At 47.1% G+C, this 25,205-nt stretch overlaps 2 protein-coding genes across 4 annotated transcripts; both read right to left on the reverse strand.

Moving 5' to 3' along the window:
- Positions 1–1,011: 1,011 nt before the first annotated feature.
- Positions 1,012–9,552, reverse strand: MTFR1L (mitochondrial fission regulator 1 like). Of its 3 annotated transcripts, none has more exons than XM_085208702.1 (7): positions 9,414–9,552; positions 9,073–9,200; positions 8,057–8,161; positions 6,532–6,641; positions 5,288–5,499; positions 2,912–3,221; positions 1,012–1,793 (listed from the first exon to the last, which is right to left on the reverse strand). In XM_085208702.1, the coding sequence occupies exons 2-7, from the start codon at positions 9,085–9,087 to the stop codon at positions 1,688–1,690; spliced, it is 858 nt and encodes a 285-aa protein (XP_085064828.1). In that variant the 5' UTR covers positions 9,088–9,200; positions 9,414–9,552; the 3' UTR covers positions 1,012–1,687. The 3 variants fall into 3 exon arrangements, with proteins under 3 accessions (XP_085064828.1, XP_085064829.1, XP_085064827.1); XM_085208703.1 differs by having other exon boundaries at positions 9,073–9,196; positions 9,414–9,540; XM_085208701.1 differs by lacking the exon at positions 9,414–9,552 and having other exon boundaries at positions 8,943–9,085.
- A 64-nt stretch (positions 9,553–9,616) lies between these two features.
- Positions 9,617–25,203, reverse strand: SELENON (selenoprotein N). The gene is made up of 12 exons (XM_085208695.1): positions 25,008–25,203; positions 22,100–22,217; positions 21,201–21,328; positions 20,330–20,542; positions 19,543–19,667; positions 18,678–18,815; positions 16,986–17,067; positions 15,840–16,028; positions 14,779–14,884; positions 13,812–13,924; positions 13,019–13,120; positions 9,617–12,446 (listed from the first exon to the last, which is right to left on the reverse strand). Exons 1-12 carry the CDS (start codon positions 25,113–25,115, stop codon positions 12,276–12,278), a joined length of 1,593 nt encoding a protein of 530 aa, XP_085064821.1. The 5' UTR covers positions 25,116–25,203; the 3' UTR covers positions 9,617–12,275.
- Between the last annotated feature and the right edge of the window lie 2 nt (positions 25,204–25,205).

Raw genomic sequence — 25,205 nt, forward strand, 5'->3', positions numbered from 1 at the left:
CTTCCATAGGAATCTCCTCCCAGCCAATCATACCACCATTGCGACCCACTCCTGTGCTCCAGGGCTGCACAGAGAGCTCAAAGACACAGAATGAAGGAATGCAACCACTGCGGGCAGCTGTTGTGTATAAAGGTAGCTCTTTATGATTCAGTATTAATGAAGAAAGTGCAAACCTGTCTTTCATGATATCTCACAATCATCCTCCAGAGCCATACTCTGATACACAAAGCACAGACTCAGAGGAGCAGCTGGCTGTTGCTGTGACAGCCATTTCAGTCCTACAGATCTAAGAGCTGTAGCAATGGCTCAGCCCCAGTTTATCTTTATTTCCTGGAAATGTACTGAAGCAAAAATCATCACCATCTTCACGCTGTGATAGAAAAAACTCAGTATGCCTTGTGATCTAAGGCTAGCAGCAAAGCACTGGTCAAGCTGAGAGCTGAGAACTGGAGGTGACTTGAAGTCCTTGCTTCCATTCAGAACACAGCTCTCTCTGTGCCTGAGCCTCAGGGTGCACTGCAGGCTTTCCAATGCTTCCCAGGTACCCCAAGGACTCCCCTTTGTACTCTAGGCCACAGCAGACTACACCCAGAGCTCCCTGTGGCATTTTAGGGCACCCTACAGACCTTCCAGTGTACCCTAAAGGACTCTCAAGACCCCCACGGTACCCAAGGCCCCACTGGAATACTTTCAGAACTCCTCAGTGCCCGAGATGTGACGCGTCAGCACAATCTAGCAACCTCCAAGAACCACCCAGTGTGCTCCAGGAAATCCTCCAGTGCTCCCACAGCTCGCCAGTGTGCTCCAGAGGCGTCCTAGTGATCCTGGAGGCCTCCCAGAGCCACACACTGTGTTCCAGGGCACTGTCACAGCTCCTCAGGGTGCCCTCAGGTGCCCCGGCAGCTTCCCACTGTTCCCCCTAGTGCATTCTAGAGCGTAGAAGAGAGTTCATAGAGATTTCCAGAGAAATACCTTCTCAGTGCTAAATAAAACACGTTGCATGATACAAGGTCCATCAATGAAGTCTTAAATTTATGGCAAGAAACAAAGGCCATTCTGTCATGCAATCATGGGGATAATTAGTGAGCTAAGAAATACCCAGAAAGGAATAAAACCAGCCAGCAGCCTTCGGATGTGACTTCAGGGTTTCATCACTTCCTTCAATTTCATTCTACCACCAGGTTAGACAAAGTTATCAGGAAGACATCCTTCAGCACAGTGAACCCACAGCCTGCCAAACACAGAAGACCTGGGAAGCATTGCTCAGCTTTCTCAGCAGCTCTGCACCATGCTCAGAACAGAAAGAATTGGACGTGTGACGTCTGTGTATACTGGAAATGGTGATCATTTATATTGCAACAACAAAAAAGTTTTAATGTGACTTTGAGTAGGCAGAAAGAACATCATCCAGCAGCACTCACTGCACTCTGTAGAAGATCCTTAGCCAGTCAAACATCAAAATACAGAGGAAAAAGAATTTCCATCTTAAAAAGGGTTTTTTTTTTTCTCTTAAATATAACAACACATGGAAAACATGTCAAATCCAGAGGGTCTTTCTTAAGTGTCCAGTGCAGAAAATTCCTAATAAATAAAAGTGGCAAAAGGTTCAATCCTTAGGAAGGCAGCTACTGTAGAGGAAATTCTGTGAGCTTAACACTTTTGCTTACGGAGCTGAATGACTGTAACATCATTTCTCCTTCAGAGTCAGATCTTCCTCCTTCAGGGCAAATTTTCTTCTCAAGACTTCTGCTATAAGAACAGCAGGGTCTTCCTCCTTTGCAGAACTTCTGTTTCTACATGGAAGACAAACACACGGTGTGTTAGTAAGGAGAAGAGCCCAGCTGGTGGCTGGCAGCCCTGCTCTGACACCTGCAAGTATTTCTCTGCTGCATTCTGTGTTGGCTTCCATCACCTGGAGCTCATTGTGTTGGATGAAGGGGGTATTCTGAAAACCTCAGCATTCAAACCTCAGCATTTTTGTTCAATTGTGTTAATAACAGGTAAGTAAAATAAAAGTCTGCTCATTATTAACAAGCTATGTCCCCTCAGTATAAATATACAAGTGCTGCTTGTTTTGTAAGAGAAAAGGAACAAAAAGACAAAAAGATCATGTAATTGTAAGACCTATTTCGGCTTCTTAAAAGCTGCATCTCTCATAAAGTCATTAAGTTGTAAAGTCATTAAGCTTATTTTGATTCCTTAAGGTGATGTAGTCCATCCACATGCTTTAAGACAGATTGTACATGTTAAAGTGCCAATATTTTGGAGATAACTGTAGTGTACAGCTGCTGTTGCTGGCCTCCAGACTTGTGAGTATTGTTTTATCTTAATCTTAATCTAACCAGGGTCTTCACAACTCTGCTCACACCCCTCCTGCCCCTCATGGGCAGGGCATGACAACTACAAAGAGATGTTCCTCCTCTCTGAATCGTGAGCATACAGCAGTACCAACAAGGAGCTGAATACAACATCTGGTGTTGGGGAGCAATGGAAGGCAATGATAATGCCCTCTACCAGGACAAGAGCACACTTATAAGGGTATTTGTTAAGATTTAGCCTAGGAAGCAATAGAGAACGTGGCTCACCCTTTCTAATGACTGGTGACAGCTCAAGAAAAGCACAATCTCTGAAGAGAGACATTGCTCCCTTGGCTGCTAACACTTAAATGAGGGTAAGGAGGACCCAGGGTCCAGCCCTTCCAGTCACTCAGACACATTGCTTGCACCTGAGCTCCCTGTGTCAGCCATGCCTTCTCACCTGGTGCTCAATCACTGGTTCTGGCTGTGACCTAGCAATCCTCACACAGGTGTCTACAAAGATCTGACAAACAAAAGCAGAAAAAAGAAGGAAAAAAAAAAAAAAAAAAAAAAGGATGCCAAACTTTGAAAGAGAAAATAAAAATCAGACTTACAAGTCTTTGCTCTGCTTCATCCTATGAATGTCTTTTAGAATGCCCATCATGTCTGCAAAACTGCTGGCCTTGGAAAGAGACACAGAATCTTCCTCATCAGGATCCTTTGGTTCTGATTTATAGCACTCAGATGTAGAACAAAGCATGGAGACTGATGGAAGCTCGGGGCTCTCGAGTTCTGCCTCCTCCTCCGTGATGTCACTGATGACAAAGGATGTTGTGGATTGGAAAGAGGGTCCAAAACAATGCAAAGGAGAAGATGCATTCGAACTTCCTGGAGATAATACATCAGGGGTGAAGGAAGCAGAAGCTGAAAGAGAAAACAATACAGGTGAAAAGATTAAATAATATTTTATATTTTATTTTGTTATCTCAAAAGAACAGAATACAAACCCAAGGGCACCACGAGCCATCCACCCTTCTGTTATTTAAAGAATAAAAGTAAGGAAATAATCACAGCCTGTGTGTTGCTCCCCATGGCCACTCTGCTGCTTATGACATGATGCTGCAGCACAAGACAGAGACGTGCTTAGTCTATTTCTCACTGAAAGAACCTTCTTGCACTGAAAAAAAAACCCACCACAAAACAACCCTGCAGTTTAATGCCCTAACACCCTTAGCCTCAACAGTATGCTTGTCAATACTTATTAATTACCAGCTGAGAGATTTCTCTAACAGTGTAAAAGCAGATTGCACAACGTTTCTTTTTTTGACATCAATCTTTCTAAAATGAGACTGCTATGTAGTTCAGATTACTGAGCTCCAGTTAAACCCTAAACCATCTCTCCCCATATCAACTCAGAAGACACTTAAGTCAGTAAGAACAGTTCTCACATGCCATCTGGTAAGCAGGCACATTGCTGAGTTGAGGGCAGAGAAGTACTGAATGATTACATCATTTTTCTCCCCTCCAGATCTCTAATCTTCCTCATCATTACTTTCAGTGAATTAAAAAGAGCTTTTCTAACTTGCATGTTGGACAGCTAGAGAGCTGAGAGCCTGGGGAGGGGAATAGCAGGGAATCTGCCCTGCTCTTAATTCCTATTTCTTTGTTGCTCTGAAGCAGAGCAATGAGAGAAGAGGACACACACAGCCCTGTGAAGCACACATCTGTGACAGCCTGTTGTACAGCTACTCCCTGCAGAGCTGAGGGCAATGTAGCTCCTTGCTCCCATACAGAAACCAGCATTCCACCTACATCAACCACCACAACTCTGCTTCACATTCAAATGCTTTTCAGTCACAGAGAACTGAACTAAAAATAACCAATCATCAGAGCTGTGAGTCCCAGGGGCTCCAGCAATCAGCCACACTGCATTCCACAGATCACGAGATGCAGCCCCATGCACACGCTGTGTCCTCTGGTGCTGAGTGGCAATCTGGGAACTGTTTGCTTTCGGATGCAGGGTAGTTTTGTAGCCACTGTCCCCCACCACAAACAGCTGCAGGACATCAGTTCAAGTGGTGTGCGATCTTGTTTTGTTGCTTTAAAGTAATGGAAAAGTTATAGATCCTTCTTTTCCTCGCAGCTGTAACACAACTGCTATCTTGGTCACTGGCCAAAATATTCTGCATACACGAGATGCAGCCTTTAAGAAAAACTGCCTCTAATTCAATTCCTGCAGCTTGCAGAACTGTTTGTTTTTCAATGTGTTCCAAGTTGTGAGACCAACAATTTCACTCTGACTGCTCCACAAATAGATACCCAGGTACTTCTGGCCTTGCTAGCTTCCAACTCAAGCAGCCACTGCTTGTACAACTTGTACAACTACTAGGATTTGGATGCCAGCAAATATCTTCTCATTTCCAGAGCTCATATAAACTGTATACACCCTGTATACCCACACAAGGCCATGAAAGGAAGAACGAACTCACAGCTCAGTTTCATGGCCAAAACATGAATCTTATCTGCATGCATGTTTACTGAAAGAAATAATGATTAAAAAAGAAAATAAATCAGATCAACCACGCTCTTCCCCAAGTACTTTCTTTGTTACATAAATAGGACTATGCTCACAACAGAAACAAGAGCTGTTGGTCTCTCCTACCCAACTCAAGATGTGGCCCTCACACTCAATAGTCAACTTGGCAAGAACACACCATAAATTGCCATGGAACAAGGTGGTTGGGATGAAACAGCCTGCAGAACAAACGCAGCCACAAAGCAACACCTGGTCCTTCTGAAAAACAAACAAGATTCCTCTAACAAAATAAATGCAGACATCTAGACAAAGAACCAGCACTCAGTTGGCATCACACCAGTGAGAGTGACAGCCCTGCTGAAACAGTAACAAGTCTGCTCTGTATGGAGGAAGTAAGATGCTTCACTAATACAGCCCTTCTCATTCGACAAAAGAAAACTCGCTGTGCTCCTACCTGACCCTGCAGCCACAATTTTAGCTATCTGACTCCGAAGGTGACTCAGCTCATCCTGGAGCTCCGTCGTTCGGCTCAGTGCAGGTAAACCAGGCTTCTTCAAGGCCAGCAGCTTCTCTTCCTGCTTCCTCAGGTTGGGGACTGAAGCATTTCTCTGTATGACTGTGAAGGGACTCGGTTTCCATTTGTGTTTCAGTGGGCGAGTGTCACTTCTACAAGACAAAGAGCTGTCAGTCAGTGATGAATCCAAGCCCCTCCACAACAGTGCTCAGCATCTCCCTGCCCCTCCCTCGGGACAGCAAGAGTTCAACACAATAAATGAAGCCTCTCACACTGCTGTGCTCTACACCTTGTTTGGATGTGCTGTGCCATCACGTGTGCTGTCTCTCTGCGTTGCAAGGAACAGAAAGTCAAAGAAATCACAATCAAACAGCACAAGATAAGGTGAAGTGACATAGGGACAGAAGTCTCTGTGTGCTCCCATGGCTTCAGATCACATCCCTCCTGCTAACTGTATCCCCATGCTGGGCAGTATGCTGGGTGCACAGGATCAATCACCACTTACCCATTCACTTCTGCCTCTGATTTAATCTCTCACATGATAACTACTGTTGTTGTCCTGCTTAAAGGACAAAGGTTCCACTGAACAGTACCAAACTCTTCAGGGCTAAATGCATCAGTCCCAGGAAAACTGGGACTCACTTTGAGTGCTCAGTGCTAGAACAAGAGGCAGTGGGCACTAGGAGGAACACAGGAGGTTCCATCTAAACATCAGGAAGCACTTCTTTACTGTGTGGGAGATGCAGCACTGGAATGTGTTGCACACAGAACTTGTGGAGTCTCCCTTCTTGGGGTCCAAAAGCCACCTGGGATACATTGCTGGAAACTCCAGGTGTCCCTGCCTGAGCAAGGGATGACCTCCAGAGATCCTTTCCAATCTTAACTATTCTGTGATCCTGTGAGCTCAACCCTTCAACTTCCTAGGCTGAAAAATACCATAAGCTGGTGGCTTCATCTGCACAGATGTTTCAGTGAGTAAAACACAGCACAAGTGCTTTGTGAGAATTCCTCCAGGAAACCTCTGTATTTTTCTTGTCCCTTGAGAAAAACATCTTTGAACAGGCATCACATCAGTCCTCAAGGTGACTAGAGATCGTGAGCACTGGATCAATTTCTGGCCTGTGCTACACAAAAGAAGCCACTTTATAAAAATAAGGGTCAACAGACACAAAGATGAAACCAACCTGACTCGGGCATACGTTTCTTCATCATCTGCTGCTATCCACCCAATGTCTGCCAGGGTGGGGACAGGAGGGACATCATTTAAATAGAGCTCTGAAACATTAGGTAGAACCTACAAAGAAGAAAATTACATGAGGGAAACGGTGGTCCTGTTTCCTGAAGCCACTCTGGATTTACTGTACTGTTTGTCAGAGCCTTTCTCCTCTACACCAAGCCAGCAAACAAATTTGCAACACTGTTTACCCTATGGAAATGTAGTGCTCCACTCTGCTGGTTTCAACGTGTGTTCTTGGGTGCCCCACTGTTACTGTGCTGCGAGTCTATACAGCAAAGCAACCAAGGGATATTTGATACTGCTTAACACACTGCCTAGGCCACGTGCAACACTTTGTCATTACAAGTCCTTGAGCTTAAACAGTTACACAAGTGCTTCCATTAACCTTCCTTACTGCTTAGGAAACAGGCTCAGCAGCTGCACAAGGCCACAACACAAAGCAGAGGTTCAGCAACACGTTTGCCTTCCCTAGCTACCAGATCTCCAATTCTGCACAGGTATTATTTTAGGAGGTACTTTCATCAGCATTTACCATGGTCACTTACAAGCACAGGAATTACAATAAAATTAAGAAAAATAACCTTAAAGTTAACTATGCAGCTACATGAAAGTTTTGCAAGTGCTGGGCTACATACATTTGCTTTATGGTACAGCAGTTCACGAGTGACACAATGAGATCAACATATAAAAGTAATTCAAATACACTCCATTTATAGTAAATAAGTGCTCATCCGCACATAGAAGACATTAAGCATATTGTCCCAGCAAGCGAGCTTTCCACAAACTACCCTTATTTTTTTTCTGTCTCAATGGTGTGCTGACACTGAACACAAAGACACATCAAAAATAAAGATCCAAACCACAGTCTGTCAAGAGAACTAATGGGGACTGACATCTGGAAACAGTTGCATGAACATTTTTCCAGAGGCTCTATCTTATGTCAGTAGCACAACGTCAATTTATGCTGACTGAAAATTATCCTGATGTTTTCTTCTACTTAGTCATGTCCCCATAGTATGTGGTTGCCTTATTTTTATTAAGTTTTATTTTTATTTTATTTATTTATTTGAAAGGAGGAGAAGAAAAGAAGTTGCTTTGATTTGTCTTCTATGCCAGTGAGCATGGAGGGGGAATAGTGTAAGTCATATCTTCCATTAGCTTTTTTTTTTTTTTGAGATACCATTAACTGAACATTGCTTTCTGCCTGCAGAGTGGTTTTGGAATGCAACAAGGAAGTTTTTCTTGGTGGAAACTACGCTGGAGTTGTTCAGGGCCAGGTTGGATGGGGCCCTGGGCAGCCTGGGCTGGTATTAAACGTGGAGGTTGGGGGCCTTAATGTGGCAGGGGGCTGGAGATTCATCAGCTTTGAGGTCCCTTCCAACCCTGGCCATTCTGTGATTCTGTGAGAGTGCCTTGTTTTGCTTCCTACCCACAATCACCAAACTCCTTGTGAGCATTATGAGCGTGCTTACCTCAAAGGTTGCTCTGGGACAGGGCTTTAAAGGAAGGTTGGATCCAATCCTCCTGACAACGCTGCGCGCCGAGCCGTGGGGTTTGTTCTGCCAAATGGGGATGGTCTGAAAGAAGCCACATTACACAGTTAATATTCAAAGTCAGCCGCCCTTCTTATGACCTATTAAACTGGGAGCTGTCATGTATAATCTGATCTCTGATTTTCTATTTGCTTAAAGACAGTTTTAATTAGGAATATGAGAACCTACCAATAGCTAAGGTTCTAATTCTATCAAACTGCTTTAGTTGAATGTTACTGGCAGTGAGTCAGTTATTGAGGGGCATTTTAAACACAAGTGCACTATTTCAGGACTGAAAGCTACAAGCGTTCAGGAACAGACACTGAGCTACAAATAAAAACGTGCTGAAAGGAGGAAAACGTTGTTATGTGAACAGCCCCGAGGAAAAACAAAGCCAGAAATCGCATTTAAAGGAGGTACCTTTAATTCTATGATCTTTAAAAGCAGTGCTGACAGAACTGTGAACAATTCTTGAAGAACAAAGCAGCAAGTCCATTCAATGCCTATCCAAAGTGAGGGCCCATGAGAACGGTCACAGGGAGCATTTCCAGAATCAGAGCGTTTTTGTGATCTCTGGTTACTAATTAAACTGATTCCTAAGAATCAGTTTAATCAGAATCAGAATTCTGTCTCTCTTTGGTTGTTCTCCCTCCCCCAGTTTTACAGCTCTGCCATTGGTTTTCTGACAGGACGCAGCACGGGACCGGGCATCAAACACCACACCGAAAGCCAGGAATCCAAACAGCTTATTTTGCTCAGCTCACCAGCAGCCCCATTAAGAATTTATCACTGCAATTTGCTACGCGCACAAAACCTACACGCTAACCTTAAGACAGGAGCTACACCATTGCACCGAAAACTCCCTGGGCTTTGAACTGAACGTCCGGCGGGGCAGCGCGTGGGGAGCGGTGCCGGGAGCAGCGCGGAGCTGATGCATCGGTGATGGCGGTACTTACGGACTCCGCTGCCATATCGGCCACCGGCAGCTCGTCAGCGGGGCGGGATCAGGGCTGCGTGCTGCGGATCCCGGGGACGCGCTCCGGCCTCATGGCACGCCGCTCGGGGCCGCGCCGCGGGCTTCTGGCTACAAGACAGCGGTCATCGCGCTGCGGCGCCGCGCTCTCCCGCACCGGGGCCGCGCCAGCAGCGACCGAGGCGGGCCAAGAGCGTCCCCTGCGCGCTGCCGAGCTCCGGCGGTGCCGCCCGGCCGCTGCCGGCACGGAGCGCTGAGGTCACCCAACCCGATGGAGCAGAACGCGCCGCTCCCCCCCGCCGCCCCGCCCTCGCCCAGCGCTACCTGAGAGCACAGAGCCGTGCCGCGCCCAGCGCCGCCCCTCCACGGCCCGGAAGTAGAAGGCCCACCGGAAGCAGAAGTCCGTCGCGCACTTCCGCTGCGGCTCCGCGCGCATGCGCCGTGAGCCCGTAGGTAGCACGTGGGATGGAGCGCACCCCTTCCACCCCGCCCCACCCGCTGTTTTGCAGGCAAGGACTGAGCGAGGCTGAGCTGGTGGGATCGCTTTAAGGAACGCGGCTACAGGCGGCCCGACAGCCCGGCGCACCGAGCGGCACCGGCGCACGCAGATCCAGAGGGGAGCAGCGCTGCTTTCCCACGAAATGCTGCTGGCAGACATCGGCTCTGACCCGTTTGTGGATTTAAGGCCAGAGCGTCACGAAGCACAGGAGATCGTGAAAAGCAGCATCGCCCTCCCCCTTTGGAATATCACAAGCTTACTGAAAAATATAGTAAGATTACAAATATAAGAGAAAACGCTTGGCAGATATTAAAAAAAAAAAAAGTCCTCAGGTAACAGTTTCTGTCCAGAGCCCACTCACAGCAGTGGATGGAAGGTGACAGGTTGATTGGGATGGCTTGTGGTTCGTGAGTTAACACGAGGACACTGCTGTATCCAGGATTCTCCAGATTGCTCCAAGCAAAGGATGGCTGTTTGGGCTCCTCCTGCTTCAATTCAGCCGAATCCCTTCTTGCTGTGCTCACAGCACCAGGGAGAAGGGCTCCGGTCCCTCCTGTGCCTGCTGCTCCCTAGCTTTGCAGAACTGCTCCTGTACCCGATTCTCCAAGCCTTGAGGAGACAACCCTGAGTGCTCAGCCACTGCTCTCTCTGGTCCCTTCTGCTGCAAAACCAGTCATGCAAAACCATAAATGGAATGAATAAACACATATGCTGCTCTGAAGTCTGCAGCTAAGAAAAAAGTGAGAAATGAACAAAAACCCTCAGGTGAAGCTCTGTAAAAGCTAACACTAACTCTGTAAAAGATAACACTAAAGCAGTGCTTCCCAAGGTGCTGGATGGAGGTAGGCACTGTGCTCTGTCACTCTTACCTTGGTTCAAAGTCCCCAGAAAGGTCAGAGGGGGCTGAGCTGCCATGGTGACAGGAGCTTGGTCTCTTTAAATGCTGTCTGGAGGCTGATTTGACACTTTCCACAGCCACCACTAAAAGCACTGCCCGTATGTAATCCAAACCTGTAATAACTGCAGGCCACTTGGAGGGCTAGAAAAGTGTGGAACTAATGCATAGTTAAAAAGCCAGTACTAGGAAACATCCCACAGGTAATTAATCTCACTTAGGGCAATTAGCTACACTACACTAAGTTGTTCAAAGGTCCATCTAAACTCAGACTGATGAACTCCAGGGATCCCTTCCAACTTTATCCCTTCTGTGGTTCTGTGAATCATGACCCCAACATCCCTTCCAGGTCCTGATGCCCAAATGAAAGTACCCCCCTTTCCCCCAACTTTGGATTTGGTCCAACAAAACTGTGCTTCAGAGAGCAGAAAAAGCATCAATAGAAAGGGCTGCTTGCAGCCATCTTTTGAAGATGTTTTGTCTCACCTATCTCCAGGAATGTGCTTAACACACCATTTCTTTTACCTTTCCTTCCCTAAATTTCACTCACTGTGCAGTCAGCCATTGGTACAGAGGAGGAACAACTGCTCAGGATGTTTATAGATAAGAGCAATTGGCATTCTGTCCAAACAGTTCCTTCCTTGGGAAATGCTCCTGGCAGTTTCTTTAAAACTGATCCATTCTAAACCAGTCACTGCTCTCAGGATAAGGCTGAATCTCCCCTTCCTAAAGGTAACTTTATCATGGTATATGACTTGGAAAATTAGAGCAAACATGCACTGAGTATTTTGTCACTGCTGATGACACACTGGGAGAACAAGCTCTCAAAACAGGTGGGGTGGGAGTAGCTTTGGTCTGAACAGGAAGGGGGCACAGTTCATTAGTGTCCCATAGCCTGCAGGCACACCCTAGGACAGGTGGAGCTCGCTGCCAGAGGCTCTGGCCCTTAGTCCCCAAGTTAATCCATACCTAACATCTCTGAGCTGCACCATACCTCTAATGTCCCATTCTCCACTCCTAATTGCACCACATCAACCTCACCATCTCCATCAGCTGCAAAGATTGTGAGTGATTCAGCTTTTGCACCATGTCACTCAGGATAACCATCCCAGGAAGCTGGGAGGAGGCTACTTCAGAGATCAAACTGCAGCTAGATCTTCCTACTTCCACGCCTACACATTATCAGCTACAGTCCCATTACACACAGGTTGCCACTGCTGTCAATAGTGCTATCACAAAGAACTGGGATCCACGCCACAGAGCAGCTTACAGCTCAGTGCTGCTGGCAGGAAGCACGGCACACACCAGCTGCCCAGGGAAGAGCTTGCTGTCTGCATTGGATTCTGTGCATTTGCCCACACAGCAAGGGTGTGCATCACGATTGTTCAGTCATCACAGCAGTGCTGTTCTCTGTAACTCAACACACAGTTCAGCCCTTGAGATCAGATGTTTCCTGGTATGGCTGTAAAAAGAGTTTCATCCCAGAGTCTGAACAGGAAGAATATGAGGGTGGGTGGCAAGATGTATGCAGAGAGAATGTTTATAGATCCAAGTATTTTCACTCCTGTAAAAACTTGCCTGAACTCAAAAGGGCAGATGACATAAACTGGTGTCACTTGAAAATTTAGCCTTGAGCCAACACCTCCAGATCATCCACGGAAAAGCCCCAGTCCTGGAATTGTCTGCATCTTAACATCAGTGCATGGCACAAAGATGAGGAAGAACTGCTGCAATCAAAACGGATGTCTGAAGTGTTTGGCCAACTCCATGAGGCATTTGGGTGCCTTTGGTTTTAGTTCTGCAAGTAAGCTTTTGCTCTTTGCAGTCCTTCCTTAAGAAACTGGAGGTAAGTTGCAGTAGAAGGGTCATCAAAACTGGATGAGAAACTAAAGATACTACTTTCAACATCTTCAGGCTTCATAGAAGTAATATCCAGGAAGTAGTTGGCATTGATATGGTGAATCTAGGAGAGAAAACAGATGAGAAGACTTTAAAGGCCAGCACAATCTCCCATCCACTGCCATGGCACAGGTGACAAGACTGCAACAACTCTTAAAGAATCTCAAATTCTTTGCAAATGCTAATTCAGCATCTAGGATTCAGGTTTCTATTTCACAGTCAGACAAAGATGAACAAAAGACAACAGTCTGTTCTTTCCCTTGAGAGTGCTGACCCCTCATTTAGGTTAAGAAAAATATGAAGGTGATTTGGGAGAAATCACACAAGTGTGAAACTTAGCAATGAGTGCAAGTTGGCACATGGCAGCCCAGCCATGCTGACTGCTGGGGTGCATGCTATCAGACCAGCCTACATGCAAAACCAGCACTTGTGTTTAAAATGCCTTCCATTCCCCAAAGGAAACAGGACAGGGGTCCCACAGAGTCACTGTGTCATCCAGGAGAACAGCACACAGTCCTACAAAGCATTGAGGAGCCAGAGAATGGCTGAGGGAGCATGGCATTCACTTCAGGCTCTGCAGATGAGAGTACATTCTGGTGGGGAGAACCAAGAAAATTGAAGAGGTAATGATCATACCACCGTGCCATTGGGAAGGCAGATGATCATCTCCACAGGGAAGTTGTATTTTTCAAGGTGCAGGTCAGCCAGCTTGCTGTAGAACTCATTCTCCCTGTTTGTCTGTAAAGGAACCCCAAAGAAACACACTTTGTATACACCGAAACTAGCAGAAGAAAGCAGGAGGAATAAACCTAACATGAGAGCCACTCTGTAACATGGTAGCTGCCTCCATTTTCATGATCTGCTTTACTGTTCCCTTGCAAGTGTCCCCCTACCCTCACACTTCTGCTGCAGCTTTTCTCCTCCAATAATAAAATCATCCCATTACTGGCAGTTCCCAGGCACATGAACAGTCCAACCCCAGTTTTTCCCAGCATCTCCAGCTCTGTAACTGACCCCTGCTTTCAGCAAAGGCCGAGGGATAGACTCGTGAGTGGGGAAAGATGCAGTCAGGAGATCCAGGAGTCAGACAGTATTTGATTGCTTCCTGGATTACAGAAAAGTCAGCCTGCCAATAGCACAACAAGCCCTGGACAGGGCTTGGAGCATCTGGGAACAGTGAAACATCTGGTTTGTTTTTTTGTACCACCACCATGACAGAGTGAAAGGGATGACTGTGCTATTTTCTTAGCCAGCCTCTATTTGGTGTTTGTTTTGCCACTATGGTTACTAGAACACACAGGGCTTGGAACCAAAATCCCTCATCTGCAAAGGTGTGACCTCCCCTCTTCTGCCAGCACCTCTGTGCCAAGCACCACCTGCGTTCACCAGCACCAAACACAAAGAAAGCAGAAGGGGCAGTGACACTCACCTGCAGCTCTTCCAGCTCCTTCACAAGTGACCAGCTGCTAATGAAGCTCTCATTCAGCAGGGCGAGGATGGGCGAACTTTCCAGGACAGTCTCCCGGAGAGTTCGCCCCGAACCTGGCACACAAAGAGAGGCAGACAGTTGTTTGCAGTGACTCCCAGGCTGATTATTGCCACGATTCATGCCACTGCTGAGCTATTGCAGCAGCTGGCTCCCCCTAACCTGGCACACAGTCTTATTTCCCCTCTGTTGACAGTTTTCCATAGCTTACTGCTTCCAGTGTATGCTGCTGCTAAAGAAGACTCACCAGAGCAGATCCCACCTACCTGCAAAACAGCACAAGGACCAGGGCAGGAATGTCACAGGGGCTGACTGGTTTGGTGCTTTTCAAAAAAGATCAGACCCTGCACACTCACCCTGAATGCCTCTTGCTTTTCACGCTAAGCAGAGCAATCTGCTTAGAGAGTTTTTAAAGGCAGACAGGACAAAGATATCCACACCTCTCCCAAACATTACTCCTATCTTCTGTAGCACACAGGTTATTGGGCACACGGAGGAATAGTCACACAGCAGGACAATTCCAGGCCCATGCCTGGCTCTGGCTTCTCCCATGCAGGTGTCAGGGACAAAGCAGAGAGCAGTGTCTCTAACTCTGCAGATGCTGCCTCTACCTAAGCAGACTGAGAAGGGAAGAGGGAAGATCAAATCTACAGCTCTCCCTCAATAAAGGCACCTAAATTACTGAGCTACCTAGGGCTTTTCTCTAATAGATCTAATCTCAACACTGGGTATCTAAGCTCTGATCAGTAATTCCCCACTTCCAGCCCTTTTCTATCCAGGCATATGCAGCACTAAAATAAGTAACATAACATTTACAACTGGCTCCCTGTCCAGCTTCCTGACACCCAGCCCTTCTCAGACCCAGAATGAGGTACATCATTCCTTCAGCTGTTGTGGGAGAGTCCCTCACCTCAGCAGGACTGGTCATCCAGGGCACCCCACAGCAGGATTGAGTGCACCAGCTTCTTTTCTGCTTTTGCTCTCTCAAAAGCTTCTGTGAAGGGAAGATAGGAGACCTGGAGACAGATAGGAGACTTAAGAAACAAAGAACAGCCTATCCCAAATACAAACGGGATCTGAAGGAACCAAATCTTCCACACCCCAGAGAGGGCATACAACGACCCACAGCAGTTCCCATAGATCAAAGCAAATTCTAACTGTGGTGCTCTCCCCAAGGGGGATTTTCATCTTCCCTCACTACAGAGACAACGCGAAGCAGGGAGGCACTTCTTTGGCAAGAACAATCTCTTTTCCTGCTGACTTTCAGCTGGTCATCTTGTTACTGCTGCTCAAGCAGAATGCAGCAAGGCATAGCAAGTCTGAAGCATTAACTGTGTTACCATGTGACCCATATCATTCCTTTAGGAAACGTTCAGGAAGATAAAATTACCCTCAGGTCTGACAAACAGCTGAGGATACAGTGAGATTGTAACAAACCCCTCATAGCAAGTGGGCTTTTATTTGCACACCCAACTTGACACACTGCAGACAGCCTCCAGATGTGCCTCTGCAGGCTGGGAAACCTGAACTTGGGATATTTATCACAAAATTTCCCTGAAACAACTTAAAAAAAATGTTTGAGAAGGACCCTGCACAGAAAATGTTCCGATTACTCAAATGCAGGGAATTTTATCACCAATTGAGCAGGTGAAAGTGAGATTTGCAAGCTCAAGCACAAGGAGACAGTCATTGGAACATTCCTTGGCCAAGGAAGGAGTGACAGCAGCTGCCATCTGTTCCACAGGCTACTGTCATATTAAATAGTTTCTCTATATAACCCAATGCTATAGATCTGTGGTCACTGTAGGATGCAGCAGCATAGGGAGCACACACTGAGTTGCTCATACCACTCTGAATGCTGATCAGGTTGTGGCCTCTGGTTTCTGCTGGTCCTCAAAGTGACTGAACATCTCAGTAAAAATGACCTGCCTCAGTGAAACACGCCAATGAAATGTACAGCCTGTTCCTTACCTTCTTAAATGGATACATGGCCACTTCCAGCTTCTGGGCTGCCTCTTCCCAGGAGATTTCCTGCTGCCAGGTTATCTCTTCAAAGACAAACTGAATTGGCTCCCCTGAGGGATCCCTGCTGTCAATCACATTTCCATTCTCATCATAGATCACAGAGGGGACTGAGGGCCCTGTGGATTCCAGCTCCATCTGCAGGAGAAGAGGCTCAGAGTCAGACATTGTAGATATTCAGCTATGGGTTTTTCCTATACACCAGGACAGGATAAAGATGCAAATTAAGACTTTACAGTTCCTAATGAAGATAGAGACCTATCTCTCCTGGAGTTGCACCTGAACAACTGTAGATTTGTTTTATTGGGGAATAACAGGAAGGCAACTTCATTTCTGTCAGTTATTGTTTGCCTGTGCAATCTAGATTGGAAATGTATGAGATTTGTTCATCATGTGTTGCCATCTTCTGATTGGAGATTATTGACTGTGGCATATCAGACCCTCAAAATGATTAGAATCTGCAGAGCTAATCTTGTTCACATGATCAGCAAAGCCCTTATACAGTGTGTGCTTATAGCCACAAGAAGGTGCAACAAAGAAAGCTGTTCAGGAGCTCCCCTGTAGCTCAGACTTCTGGTACAATGGAAACTATTTTTTAAGTCTGCTTTCACTAATTTTGCTGATTAAAAATAAACATGGAATTTAGTTCAGGAGAAAATGGGACTGTTAAATTCAGGTATTCAAAATTCTGACTCATGTTTCCTGTCCCAAGAACTGGGATTACCACAAAATAGAGGAATAAGCTCATGCAGTTTCTAAATCCAGACACACTGTTGTACATACAGCCCTCTGGGCTCAGAGCCTGCGTTCGGCTCCCTCATCCCTTCTGCCTGCCAGTCAACTCTTTAAAAATAGACAAATTCATGTGACTCCAGGAGGTTAAGATTCAACCCACAGAGACCAACAGAGGGGTGTATAGTCACGTTGCTGCAAAGGACATACACAGATCAACAGAGAATATATTATTATATTGAAGCATTCGACAGAAAGCTCTAAGTAGCAAGGATAACTGAGGTTATGCAGCTCAGGCACACGGCAGCATAAATCCTTGCCAAGATCCAGCATGCACACAGAGGACTGAGTGTGGTTACAGACCTGAGGCAGGTAACCTATATCCACTTCCATGTTGCTGCCTTCACTCGCTCCATACAGCCACTCCATATCAACATTCAGAGACCTGCAAGTTGAATCCAGAATGTTCAGCCACCCAAGGCTAAAGCTGTGCATGGAAAATCCTAATGCTCTTCTTCACTGGCCCACACTGAGGCTCAGAACCTGTAGGTTCTTAGAGATGACAGTGTTTCCTGCACAAGATCAGCAACGGTAGATCCCTGCTGGCTCAGGGCCCAAACACCCACCCAACATTTCAGGCAAATGCATTCATACATTTGAGTAACATCAAAGTAAAGAAGAGAGAGGTATATTTGCACATCCTTCCCTACCAGCACTTAACCAGCACTTAACTTGCACATTCTGATCCCTCTGAACTTTTAAAAGTGTTTTTTTTTTTGGAAGCAAAAGGCTTTTTGTAAGGCGTTCTGGCAGAGCTGTAAGTGTCTGCTTGCTCTACTGAATGTGCTGACAGAGCCATAAGGACAGAGACACCAAGATTTTAAAATGTAATTTTCTCTCCTGCCATCACAGGCAAAGAGAATTGAGGCTCCTTTCCCCTAGAACACTTTCAGCTGCTTGCCAGAGATCGGGAATGAGCTGGTGTGAAACTGTACCATAAAATGAAACGACAAGCAGAAATGTTTTGAAGCATGTGCATCAGACTCTGCTGAACTTCAGGGCTTTCAGCCAGGCACTGAGATCATCAGGGGCTGCTGCCTCTTCAGACCCCTTCCACGCTCCAAGTACAAAGGGACAGTTCCTGGTGAATGAATCAGACCCTAAAATAAGTCAGGGATTCTCAGTAACTGCAGAGATGCATTTGCCGGTATTACAGACAACTGTAAAGCTCATTTCACTCAGATTTTCCAAGGAGTTGGCAGAAAAGCATCAGTTCATCCAGCTGACACACAAGGAGCCTTTGCAGCTTGCAAGAAAGCTTGCACTTCTCCAAGTGTCCTGGCCACAAGCAGGGGCTGCAGGGACAGATCAGACGATCACAGCCAGCCTGAAGCAGTGCTGATAACGAAGAGGCTGCTGTCTGTCTCTAGGGCAATATCAGGAAAATTTAAAATCACCATTCCCTTCTGTCTTCCCAAGTGGCTGCAGATACCTCCCTTCTGAGGTGGTGTGGCACAGTACAGCTCAGACTTGGATTCTCATTACAGTCAGGTTATACAAAGACATCAATCCCTTAGCCCCATTCATGCCCTGTGTTTCCTGTAATCTCTGCCCAGCTTGTCCCTCCCTCCCTCCTCAGTCCTTGTCCTTCTCTGCCTCTCCCAGGCCTGATGCTCCCCCCTCACACCTGTTGATAAGCAGAAGCATTCCTGAAAAAACTGCATCGGATCCATTTTAGGGAACAGTTCTACCTACAGAAAAACATGACAACCATGATGAACACTAGCAGAGAAGGATGTGCAAACAAAACAGAAGGCATAAAGCCTTTATGCTTTATCAGGCTGCAGACCTGTCTTTCCTGTACAGGCCAGGGATAACCATGTATCGCAGTGCTCTGCTCAGGGCTCTCAATGCACCCATGTTTTCAAATAAAAAGAGTCCACCAGCCTCCTCCCATGCACTGTCTCCACCTCTGCTTTGTACAGGACAGGATCCCAGAGTCCCTGGGCTTCATTTACCTCAGGTTTGTTCAGCACACAAAATAAACTGCTGTACCTCTTGTTAGGGACGAAGAGCTTAAACTCTCGCACATGGGAAGAATCCTTGGAGAGGACGATGTAACCTGTGAACTGGCCTGGGGAAAACCAGAAGGGGAAGTCTGGTGGCTCGTTCAGCTGGAACTCAGCATGGATCCTGAAACGAGATGGGAGCCATCAGCTCCAGAGCTGGGAGGAAGGGATCGTGCACTGCAAAGGACAGCAGAGAGAAGTGATCTGCAGGCACCAGAAAGTACAACTGAAGGAGAGAGGTTCGGTTCAAAAAGCTTTTCATGTCACACAACAAAGAAGGTAAAACTGGAGCAGATTCCCAGGGTCAGCAGTGTCGCTGGTACTGATACCTTTTGGAAGTGGGCAATAAGTGTACACTCAGCAAGGATGAATTACATTACGAGCCCTTGAAACACAGAAACAAACTCAGATGCCCTCAGTCTTCCTTCCAGTCTAATTGGGCAAGTAACAGTTGTATTTAACAGAGACAGTAAAACACGAAAACAATTCCACAGAATTCTCCCTTCCCTTGGAGAAACACTCTATCCCTCCTCTTCCTACTCGGAATTTCAATCAAACACATTGCTAAGTCAAGTGTGACAGCATACTGGTTGCTGTCCTCCACCTGGACAACACCAGGGATGCTGTGACCCTGGGAGAACACAGGTGCTACCTTCAGGCCTCAGGAAAGCATCACACACAGCTGCTCTCATCCAACTCCAGCCAGGGCACATCTCATCTAGTCTGGGAACAGGACTGCGTACAAAGCAACACGCACGCTCTCTGGCACATCGCAGCCTTCTCCACTCCCCTGAGATATGGTACAAAACAGAAGTTGTCCCTTCTCTAACAGGCTGGCCCCACGCCCTTACCTGAATGCTATGGTATAGTAGTAGGTGCTGATGGCTTGGATACAGGCCACGGATCCTTGGGGAGCAAAGCGGGTTTTGACGAAGGGGCGCGGGTGGAACATGCTCAGAAGCCTGTGGATTATGATCTATGGCAAGAATTGTAAGAGAGTAAGAATGACAGCACTTTGCCTGTCGCAGATAATAACAGGTCAGATGCAGCTCCAAAACAACTCCCCATCAGATCAGGAAAACAGGAGACTTGCTGTGACTTAAAAATTAGCTTGGAGTCCTACCTAGCCACAAAATAAGGAGATAAAGCCAGAGGCTTTCTTTAAAAATAAATCCATCTTCCACATTTTTTAATGCTACTCCTGCTGTTCACAAGATTCCATTATCCCAATTGGGTGAATGAGCATGCTAAACTGATCCACGAAGCCGTATCTAATCAATACTCCTTAAGAGTGAGTAAGCAATCAATAAACACAGACTGTGAAGATGTATCAGCTATGTGATCAGGGACACCTATTTGGGCACCCACACTGGCTTTACAACTAGACTAAGAAGTCATAAAGCAAAATGAAGTTCCTCCAGTCAGCCTTACAAATGACAGATACCCTGAGATGTTGCCTGCTTTCAGTTTTTACCTCTGGTTTAGAAGACAGTGCTCCTGGCTGTACCCTGCTGCCTTTGAAAGTCCAGTGAGACATAACGCAATAGCCTCGTCCATTCAATTTATCTGGGCTCTAAAGCAGTACGCATTCATACAAGCCACCTCTCAGATAAATGTGAATCAAATTTCGTATCTCACCTCTTTGCCTTTGGGAGGTGGAGGGTAAAACCTGTTGTTGGAAAGATATCCAGTGAAGATGTTCAATTCACTAGGAATTATCCACCACGGATCGCCAAGATCAAGTTTATTCTTTGGAGGAAGAAAGGCTTTAAACTGTCTGGCAAGCATCACACTCTTAGGGGATACAGGAGCAGTCCAATTCCTCAGCCCAGAAAGAGCAACGTGAGAGATCTGTCAAAAGATAACATCAGAGCCCAGCCTACAGCCCTCACACACACAGCAATGCTGATGGAGGTAACTGTGCTGAAGAGGAGAAAGAAAAAAAATATCGTATTTTCAATTCTTTGCACCACCCTGAACACCATCAAATAGTTCTGTCAGCTTTCAACTATGTGAGCAAAATGGGAGGCAGTGAACAGGGCACAACATCACTGCTTGTGGTGGAACCACCTCTGGTGTCTGCTTCAAGCTTCCCAGGAAGAGCAGAGCATTCATTCATTGGGACACAGTGGGGCTGAATGCACTGAAAACAATACAACACTGCAGAGAGCTGCAAGCTTCCTGGTCAAAGCACACAGCTAGACAAAATGCGATGGGTGAACAACTGGCTGACAAAGGGGTAAAGGAAACGGGGTCACACCGGGCTGGTGGCCAATCACTGGTGGTAGGGCTCCATTTTAGGGCCAGTTCTCATTGTTTCCATCAATGACTTGGATGCAGGATTTGAAGCTAACTGAGTGAGTCTGCTGGTGACACTAAACTGAGAGAAGATGCTGACTGTCTCAAGGGTAGAGAGGCCTTGCCTGTGCTCATTCCTGGTGATGCTACCAGCCCATAGTATATGGTTACATTGGTATTTCTGGCCCTACACACCCTGCAGGATACATACTCCCAAGAAGCCATCTTTGCTCTTTGTCATCGTTTCCATGACCAAAGGCTGGAATTTAGCCACAATGGACAACGTCTCCCCATTTGGATCAGGCACATCCTCTTCAAAGTCTGAGACTGGAGTAACTCCTAAACAAGGAAACAGAAATTAAGGCAGCTGTTTCCCCTCCCTCCCCTCTTAAACCATGGTAAAGTGATTATACATTTTTCCTGACTAATTTAGGAGCGCTGGGAGCTTCCCAGCTGTCACTACACTGCCTGCAATGGGGAACCCACCAGAACTTGCAGCCACACCTGGCTTTTGCTACATGAATTAAAGGGGAGCCCTTCTTTCAGTGGATGACACTCTAAACTCCACGGCTGTTAAACACTCTCATCTAATCTAAGAAGGAAAAGACATGTGCTTCAGTCAATTCATTAAACATAAGCAAACAACTCTCTGTATTTCAATTGTACTGTTAAGTTCTGCTGGATGTTATCATCACCACGCTTCCCCCTGCTTGGCACCACCAAGAGACATTTGCTATGTGCTGACACAGCCTTCAAACACGACCTCTCACAGCTGCTATGAGAGAGAATGCTGCAGCAAGAGAAGCATATGATTGAAATAGGATTCACTAACAGTATTGGCCTAGCCTAGGCTGAGCTGTATTTGTTGCATTTATCCATCCCAAATCTCCTATAAGCTCCAGACAAAGTAACTTACATGCTCTGCTAGGCCAGAAATGGGACCTTTAGTCTTACAAAAACTGAACTTTGTGAAAGTAGCATCTCATGCTTAAGCCTTTTCATGAGCAGTCTCTCTTCATGTAAGCAAGACCCAAAACAGCACCCAGAAAAAATAAAGACATCAATAAAAATTGCTTCTGCTCAGTCTGTGCAGAGAGAGCTGAAACGAACCTGTCAGCTTCTCAGCTATCGGCTTGAACTCTTCTGGGCTGAGGTACAGATCGTTGTTTGTGTCCAGAGAAGAAAAGAGAAACAGCCCCTCACTGCCCAAGGACTTCAGCGCCAGCTCCTACATAGGGAAGAAAGGGGAAGTGAGGATCACTCCTCTCCCAGACGCTCATTCTGAGCATCTCAGCTTCAGAGTTAATTTGCATTCTTTCCAGACCACAAGCAGTGATCAAATGAAAACATTAACATCCCTTGGCAGGATTTTGTCTCCTGTGTCACGACTGGGCCAAGATTTTGGCTCCTTGCTCCACAGGTATCACTACCTACCTATACATCAGGAAGCACAACTCAACCACCTTCTCCAGACACTCCTGTAAGATCCCTGTGCCTCAGTCTCTCCCTCTGTAACACTTGGTGGGACAGCCTGCAAAGCCCACATGGAGATCCCCCAATGGCAAACAGCAGTGGCATGCACTGAAATGCAAAGTCTCACTTGAAATGGCCCCAGAAAGGCTAGATTCTGCTAGACTTTTCCACTCTGCAGCACTTATCATTGACAGAAAAAGAACAACTTGCAGGCAGGGCAAGAGAGCTCCACGTTGCTGTGAAGGAAAGAGACAGCAAGACAGACCAGTTGCATCACTGGAAGCCAGCAGATCTCACCTGGTCTCTCATTTTGGGGCAGCTTCCCCTGCCACACCAGTAAACACCTAAAGGACAAATATTGTCATCTGCTGTTCAATTGTTTATTGTTTGCTGCACCATTTTCATCCCCACAGCTCCTGTCTGTTTATTTTCCTGTCTGTTACCTGCCAGTCAAAAGCAGCAGTAATGCAGCCCAGAAGGCTGTGCTCCCATCATCTGCAGCAACAGAAGCACTTAAGAGCCTCCCAGGGTGATTTCAGGACTGAGCAGATAAAAAAAAGCAAAGATACTGGAATACAAACCAGAGATCTGGACTCAGACATGACTGAATAAAGGCAATAGTACAGAACATGGAATGTGGAGAAGAGTACACAGGAACTCCACAGCTGCAAATAGGAGTAAAGAAATATGAGGGTTATTTATCTACCGAGAGGAGCAACCCATTCAGGAATTTCCATGTTTCTAAAGCCAAAACCATGCCTTTATTCTCCAGATGAATGGGGACAAACATACATGGGGCTCTACACAACGTTTTCCTGAGCAGCTGCCCTGTTAGCTGAGAGCCAGGTGACAGGGTTATGTCACGAAGTGCTGGACCAGATTCCAGAGCTTGCTTGGGCCTGGCACATCCTGCACCATCCTTACAGTGCAGCCAAGTGTATAAGTTGTGCGCAATGGCAACCTCCTCTGCAAAGGAGGCCATGCAGGCTGTGTGCTAAGCTCTAACGAGATGGGCCACATCCTAGGCCCATCAATGATTCCCTGCTGATGAATCTTTCAGAGCCTCTCTCTTCTTTTGCACTTCACAGAGACGGACCTCAAGGGATGGAAGGCAAATGAGCAACAAAGATTTTAGCTGGTGAGACCACCTGCTGCTGTAGCATTAGGAAAACGACACGATAATTTGCTTAACAGGGCTGGAGGCAGAAAGAGAATCAGTTATGTCCCACACATGCAGAACATTTCTGAGCAGTGAAGGCAGCAGAATATGAGGAAGGGAACGTGGGGGCCAGGCGTTAAGACAGTACCATCTATCAGTCCATAAGAATGGAGAGCATACTCCAATAACCAGAACCACGTGCTTTAAGCGAGCTGAAGAAAAATTAAAAGCTTTGTTCTGTTTACATTTTTTCTCATCTCCAGCACTGCCCAGTCACAACCTGCCACAACACTGATTCTGTGGCCACCAATCCCTGGCTGCCTTCACAGCCCACTGGGAGCCAACAGCACATCTGGAATCACCTCAGCATGGCAACCGTTGCCATCACCCTGGTGACCATCTCTACCACAGCGGGCACCTCAGCCCCACGATGGAGCCCTCAGTGTCAGGGATTGGAAGGGACCTCAAAAGACCATCCAGTCCAATCTCCCTGTGAGAGCAGAAGCACCTGGATCAGGTCACACAGGAATGCATCCAGGTGGGTTTTGAATGTTTCCAGAGAAGGAGACCCCACAATATCTCTGGGCATCCTGTTATTACCCTTACTGTGATGAAGTTTTTTTTCTCTCATATTTATGTGGAACCTCCTATGTTCCAGCTTGCACCCCTTGTTCCATCACTGGATGTCACTGAGAAGAGCAATGACCTCATTGCTCTTCAGTACTTAAAGGGAGCCTACAAACAGGAGGGGAATCAACTCTTTGAAAGGGGAGATAACAGCAGGACAAGGGGAAATGGTTTGAAGTGGAGGGAGGGAAGATTTAAGCTGGATGTCAGGGGAAGTTCTTTACAGAGAGAGTGGTGAGGTGCTGGAACAGCTGCCCAGAGAGGCTGTGGATCCCCGTCCATCCCTGGAGGTGTTCAAGGCCAGGTTGGATGGGGCCCTGGGCATCCTGGGCTGCTATGAAATGTGGAGGTTGGTGGCCCTGCATATGGCAGGGGGTTGGAGCTTCGTGATCCTTGAGGTCCCTTCCAACCCTGGCCATTCTGTGATTCTGTGACCCTTCTGCCCAGTGATGGCCACCCCAGTGCTGTGATGGATCCCTCAGCCTCATGACGTCCACCTCAGCTGTGTGAATGTCACTTCAGCCCCACGACAGACCCCTCAGTCCCATTATGGCCACTTCATATGTCCCCCTCACCTCCATCACGGACCCCCCAGCCCCGCAGTTCCCTCACTCCAGTCCAACCACCCCTCAGCCCGCTTCACTCCAGCTCCCACCACAGCTGCGGGGCGGCCAACCGAACCCTCACTTTCCCCTCAGCCCCATCGCGGATGCGCTCCGCCCTCCATTTCCGGAGCAGCCCGACCCGCCGTCCCGTTACCTGCTGCCGGGCGGCCTCGGCGTCTCGGTAATACTTAACGGCGGCCAGCGCTGCCAAGGCGGCCAGGGCCAGCGCCAGCCGCGACGGAGCCGCGCCGGGAACCGCCATGGGCCGAGCGCTCAGCGGCGCCGCTCCGCCATGGCCGCGGCGGGAGGAGCCGGGCTGAGGGAAGGGCTCCGCCCGCAGCGCGAGGCCCCG

This window comes from Meleagris gallopavo, chromosome 25 (genome assembly GCF_905368555.1).
Source record: "Meleagris gallopavo chromosome 25, MGAL_WU_HG_1.1, whole genome shotgun sequence".
Classification (NCBI taxonomy): domain Eukaryota; kingdom Metazoa; phylum Chordata; class Aves; order Galliformes; family Phasianidae; genus Meleagris; species Meleagris gallopavo.